At 45.4% G+C, this 6652-nt stretch overlaps 1 protein-coding gene across 1 annotated transcript in view; it reads left to right on the forward strand.

Moving 5' to 3' along the window:
* The first annotated feature begins 2761 nt into the window (after positions 1-2761).
* The window catches only part of Tal2 (TAL bHLH transcription factor 2), a 6687-nt gene continuing 2796 nt past the window's right edge, over positions 2762-6652 (forward strand). Inside the window, exon 1 of the mRNA XM_026786764.1 lies at positions 2762-3433. Within this exon, the coding sequence (XP_026642565.1) occupies positions 3375-3433 (59 nt within the window). The 5' untranslated portion in view covers positions 2762-3374. The remainder of the gene's footprint in view (positions 3434-6652) is intronic.

The following is a 6652-nucleotide window of genomic DNA, read 5'->3' on the forward strand; positions in this document are numbered from 1 at the left end:
AGGCGTGCGCCACCACCGCCCGGCCCAGGCTGTATCTTTTCGATCTGTAATAAAATGGCGAGTTTCCATAGATATTGGGTAAGGCGTCCTAGGTGTGAGGAGCATCCTGAGGTCTCAGGGCCTCACCCAATTGGCTTCTTTCCTGTCACATTAGTGCTATGATAGGTTTGGTGTTTGCTCCATGGTACCCAGGCTTCAGGAGCAGCCTCAAACATGATTTTCTCACTGCTTCAGCCTGCAGCCATCCTGCTGGAGCTTCTGCTCCATGGTCTATGTCAAATCTGTTCATATGCCATAGGCTGATGCAAGGCACATGACCAAACCTGGCCCTGAAACAGGGATGTATATTCTTTGTACCTGTACACAGCTGCTAGTCACATGACAGTGGAAGGGTTTATATAACCCTCTCACAGAGAAGGGAACTAGAATGCAGTTATAACAATAATATAATCAACTACAATAAAAGTCAATTGATACTATACTATGTACAGCTTGTGATCCTAACTAGCTTGCCTGTTTTTTCTTCTTATTTGATTCCCACAGTTCCAGCATCGCACCCATTTTACAAATAAAGAAACTGAAGCAGAGAGAAGCTGAGTGATTTGCCTGGCATCGCACAAGTGAATAGACAAGAAATTTCAGCTTGGGTGACTACAACCCTAGAGTCACTTGCTCGTATTCACCAAAGTGCAATGTATTTATGAATTTATTGTCTCAAATCCTAGGGCCTTCAGAGAGAGAAATACCTAGAGACTGATGGTTTAATCGGACACTAATCAAAAACATTTGGTGGACATCTATTCAATGTGGTAATGAGGGATATAGAAGAGATACAAGACAAGAGAAGTAAATATTACTAAGCAGAATGAAGCACTGAGAATACAGCAAAGGATGATGATGATGATGATGATGTGTGTGTGTGTGTGTGTGTGTGTGTGTGTGTGTGTGTGTGTGTAGGCACAATCTTAGTAGCTAACCGCGGCGGGCTTCTTGACCAGCGAGGAAGAAACACCCACCACACACGAGGATTCTTCTCAGATCACGCTTTACTGGAGTACATTTGGTTGAGGGAGATCATAAAGCGAAGGAGGGCAGGAAACGAGAGAGCAAGAGAGAGAGAGAGAGAGAGACGAGAAAGAGACACGAGAGAGAGAGCGAGGGCACAATGGCGGCTGCTTATATTGGGAATTGGCACATGGGTTGCCCTGTGATTGGCTGCCACCATCAGCTGACACCAGACTGCATCGAGATAGGCCCAGGGACCCATATCCACAGCGCATGTGGGAAGCCGGGGACAGGCAGCTCTCAAAGGCATAGCCAAATATGGAGTTGTTTATAACCAGCAAGACAGGATGTGGTGCCATCTTGCAATGGCGATCCTGTCCGGCTCCCTGCAGCTAACAAGCTCTTAGGTGATGACTAATGAGTGGGGAAAGCCACTTGCTGCCAAACCTGACCTTCTGAATTTGATCCCTGGAAGGCACAGAGTGGAAGGAGAAAACCACACCCCCCCGAGTTGTTTCCTAACCTCCCCACACTCACCTTGGTGCACCCGAGGCAATAAATGCATAAGTCCAATTTTCAACAATTTAAGGCTCGTCACTGGGAAGGTGGCACTTGAGAATGTCAGTGCCTTGAGGGCGGGGTTTTGTGCCTGGTTTGTTCTGCGTTATACTCTCCACAACCTGAACACGGCCTGAGCAGGGCTTAAGTTTCCAGTACTAACCTGACACACAGCAAAGTAAGGAGAGGGGAGGGGAAAGAAGGGGAGAGGAAGGAAGGGGAGGGGAAGGAAGGTGGAAGGAGGAGAATGGAGGGAAAGAAAGGGAAAGGAAGTACTTCCCTGGGCAGCCTGTGAGAAGAAGAGGGAGCTGTACAAAGGCTAGGAGGCAGCAGGGTGTCTGACGTGTTTCTGATAGGACAAGCCAGAGTCTCTGGAGGGGGATGAACCCCAGGGATAGAAGAGACAGATCGAGATAAAGAGATCTCAGGGACCATTTAAAGGCTGCAGTTCACTTTCCTTCTGTTGGTTTGTTGTTGTTTGTTTGTTTGGGTTTTTTGTTTGCTTGTTTGTTTTGGTTTGTTTGTTTTTGTTGTTCAGACAAGGTCTCTCTCACCACCAGGAAGGCCTCAAACCTCCCACCCTCCTGCCTTGGAGGTTGAATGAAATGGAAAGCCACAAGAGAATTTAGATCTGAGAAGTGACAGAGGTCTGACTTGTGTTTTCTCAGACCATCCTGGGAGATGCAGGACAGAGAGGAAGGAGGCAGAGTCCCTCCATCCCTGAAATAACCACGCCCTGTGTTGACCAACAGGAAAAAGTAGACCAGACCCATAAATGCATCAGTCTCTCCAGTGCAGTGCTTTTAAACTTCGTTGTGTGTCTTCATTTCCTGGCGATATTTGGTAAAATTGCAGGTTACAGGCCGCTTCTCCCAAACTCATTTAGCGGGTCTGGAGCTGGGCATTGGGATCAGACGACACCTGTGCTGGGATTTGAAGAAGCACCCGATGAGTTAGCAAGAGTTCTAAGCTTTCGGGTGCTTGGCTGGAAGAGGAGGTTGGAAGCAGTATCCCCTCCCCTAAAGCCTCGGACAAAGAGGGGTCCTCCTTCCAACATTGCTCCTTAGCCGCTGCACAAGGGAGGGTTGATGCGGCAAAATGGGGAGTAACTGGCGGGTGTCCTCGGCGAAAAGCGCCCCCTCCTGCCGCCAGACAAAGGGCGGTGTCCTATAAAGGTTGTGACGGAGGCTCTGTGTCCAGGCGAGGGCGCACACGGACAGCCGATGTCTGCTGCGACAGACACTGTGACAGCGCGGGCTCCCAGCTCCTGGGAAGAAGTGCGTTGACCTAAGAGAGCGGGAGTGGACAGAAGCAAAGGGGCCACCGGACAGACCAGAGAGAACAGAGAGAGATGTGGCCACTTGGTAGCAGCCACTTAAGGGACTCTTTAGGTGACCAGGGAACTTTAGAGGGGTAGAGACAGACAGTGGCGCGGTACTAGGGAGCCTGTCTAGCCTCCTAAGGCACGTGTGTTGTCCAAGCCGTGTCCGTGGTTAGCTGGAACCAGCGCCAGTCCCCTGCATCCCAGAGCATCTCCGGGGCTCTTTATACCGCCGCCAGCTCTCTCAGCGATCCTCCGATACTTTGCAGATGTGTAATTTCAACCTCTAGATGCTTTCCCAGACTCCCGAAATAACATATCGGGCAGGTTTGCCAGGGTGAGATGAGGTAACTTTTTGTTTTTTAAGAGTGGGGAAGGGATAGCTGGGAAATAGAGGGTTCGCAGACAAGCTGCAGATTGGACAGAAAGAGCAGAGACGTCAAGCGCGAGCAGGCTGCGAGGCACCGGTGTAAAGTGCTCCTCGGCCGCGATGGCCCCGGGACTCAAGAAAGTTGAAGGGGACCGCCTCAGTCCGCTCGCCACAAAGAGGTATCCAGTGCGCTCGGCTGACTCCAAGCTTTACGTGTGGTTGCTTAAGAGAGACAAATGCGATAGTCTGTAGAGAGAGTTCTAAGATCTGAGTGTATGATTATGCGTGAATGAGCATGAAGTGTACATCTCAGAATCGCAGAAGCTGGGGAACGGGATGGGTTAAATAGATGGGAAATCTTCCTTGTACCATTTACTTTTTAATTTTTTAAAAACTTGTATAGAAAACTTTTAAAATTAACATAAAAGGCGTTCGATATCATTGTAACATTTTCAAATAACCTGTGATTTAGTCATTTCTTTCCCTCATCTCCCACCACCTGCTCCCGTCATTACACCCCCTCCAACCACACTCCTGTGTAAGTTTTATTTGGTATTTCTTTTTTTAAGGGAGAGGAACTGTGCCTAGTGTTGGCTATTAGACTCCATTCCCAACCTAGCTCTTCAAACGGCTGTCCAGCTTTCTTCCTATGGCATATCTACACTTCCAAGAAAACGTTGTAGGAAGAGACAGATACACAGGATAGAGTTGCAGTAGAGAAACTAACAACCTTACGGGCATAATAATAACAATAACAATAAAAGACCTGTGTGAGCCTGCAGGCCCAAGGATAACCCTGTAACGCTGTTAGCTGCAGATGTTTGTACCTTTCCAGTTGGTCTGGGGTTTGTGTCCAGGATCTGTGGACCCGGAAGAGCACATTGTCTATTTGCAACAGTGGACACCTTCCCTAGGAGCGTAAGTAGTTTTCTTCCGTGAGTGTTACAAGAGACAAGAGAAAGAGGTTGTACATTCTATCTTCATGGTGTGTTTAACATAACGTCGTTCAGGTACTTTCTACAGCACCCATGCCATAGTGAAATAAGTTGTTCAGGCAGACCTTGAAATCATTTTTTAATAAAAAATTTTTGTGTGTATGGGTATATGTGTGTGTGTGTGTGTGTGTGTGTGTGTGTACAACTCACATGCCTGGTACCCAGAAGAAGGGGTAGGGTCCTCTGGAACTTGAGTTACAAACAATTATGAGTTGTCATGTGTGTTGTGGGAGTTGAACCCAGGAGCCATAGATGAACAGTCAGTGACGGTAACCACTGAGCCATCCCTCCAGCACTTAAAGCTCATACTTGACTTGCGTCTATAACCCTCCTACCCAGGGATATGTGGCTAGAATCCGAAAGTTCTATGAACTTGAATAGGGAGATATTATATCTTAATTTTCGATTAACACTTATTCTAAATGTAGTATTTCCTCTATTTACAAATATAGCTGATGAAGTACATTAATATTCACATGGTTCTAAATAAAGAAATCCATTTTTATTTCTGTCTCAGAATAATGATTTTAAATGCATCAAATACATAGACACAGACCATTCCCTGTGTCTATGTATTTGATGCATTTAAAATCATTTCTAGTAGCTGCTCAGATACTATGATTTAAAATATAATAATATAGTGGCAAAAATTTATTCTAAGACAAGACAGTAGGGGTACATTTGTCACTAGTGGAAGTCCCATATACTTGCATCTCACATCTCAAATGCTGTGGATCTTTAAAAAAAAAAAAGTCAAATGTCATTTCTTAGAAATTATGATAGTATGTGTAGTTTTTAATGTGTTAAAAATTAAGCAAATGTATTACCACACTGCATTTTAATTTCAGTATTTTAATAACTACCAAGTAGGACTCATTATTTTCTGTATTTTAACTTACACATGTAAAATTTTGACAGAGGAACCAATATATATTTAAAGCCACTGTTCTGAGAGGAACAAACCCAGGCTTCCCTGGACCACCAAAAAGATTTGTGGTACAAAAATGAAAAAAAAAAGTTAATGAACCCCAGCCTAGCGGGAAGCCTTAGTAGTTACACTGATGTTTGCCCTTATTTCACCATCTACCCATGGCATCTGGTGTGAAATTTCCCCTCTCTTAGTTTGCTCTGAAATCAAGATTAGTGGCAATCAGTCCTTGCAACTGGAAAAAAAAAACACTAAATGTAATTTTCCTTTGATTTAAGAAGTATAGTGCAGCAATTTTCCAGTGGCCTCTATTTTGAGCTTTTCCAGCTTGTTAAGTTACTGATTTCTATTTCTCCCATGGAGAAGGAGAGTCAAACACTCGAGGCTAAATCAACAAGGAATTACTAAGCATCCCTCTGATGGCAGCCTACGTTTTAGAAGAGTCTTTTTCTTTTTACTTTCCTTTCCTTTCATTTTCTTTCCGTTCTTTCTTTTTTAACTGATCCTTCTGTCTGTCTAGTACAATAGACTCCAGCCGTCTTAGAAAAACACCACAACCAGTTTACCCTGCCTAATCTTCTTTGCTCTCAGCTTGAAAAGGACCCCAACTCCCCATGGGACTAGAGTTGACTTGGCAGTGAGCTAAACCCTCTTTTGATAAGACAACTTTGTCCCTCAGTTCTGGCCAGTTCCAGTGTGAACAACCCTAAGAGTTTCCTTTCTGTCTTCAAATCCCCTTGATCTGGGTTTCTGTTTCAGGTATAGTTGGGGTAACGTCCTGGCAACATGCTTCTATTGTAGAACCAAAGGCCGAAATATTCAGAAATAACTCAGGCTAGATACAGGGTAATGGGGCAGTGCACATTTCTAAACAGGAAGAGACCTAGTCCGCAGGCCTGATTTACAGGGAGGTGTGGTCTCCTTGGAAGCCTGCTCTAGCATGTAGGTGTGCTGTTTCTCTGCTTCTACAGAATCTACTTTCCTCCCTCAGGTAAACAAAAGCAGCTTGCTCCTGAGGGTCCAGTCATACAATAAAGCCGTGCCTTGACCCAGGATGCAGTTCTGAGCCCTCCTCAAGCATCTGCCATAGGTTGAGAATACACATTGAAAATGGATTTGACACACCTAACCTATAGAAGATCACTTAGACCAGCATCCCTTAAAAGTGCTCAAAACACCTTAGCCTACAAGAGTGGGCAAAATCACCAAAGCAAAGTCAATTTTATAAGAAAGTAGGACACGCCACATATAATTTATTGAACACCTCTGTTCATGAAACACTAGCAGCACAGCACTGCACACTACAGCTCACTCCACTGATGGTGCAGCTGACAGGGAGCTGCAGCAGATCCCAGGGTCTGCAGGAAGTATTGCCCTATGCTGTGAAGACTCATATAGACGGGGTTATGAAGAGGCTGGGTTCTCTCTCTCTCTCTCCTCTCTCTCTCTCTCTCTCTCTCTCTCTCTCTCTCTCT

This window comes from Microtus ochrogaster, linkage group LG5, assembly GCF_000317375.1.
Source record: "Microtus ochrogaster isolate Prairie Vole_2 linkage group LG5, MicOch1.0, whole genome shotgun sequence".
In the NCBI taxonomy this organism is placed as follows: domain Eukaryota; kingdom Metazoa; phylum Chordata; class Mammalia; order Rodentia; family Cricetidae; genus Microtus; species Microtus ochrogaster.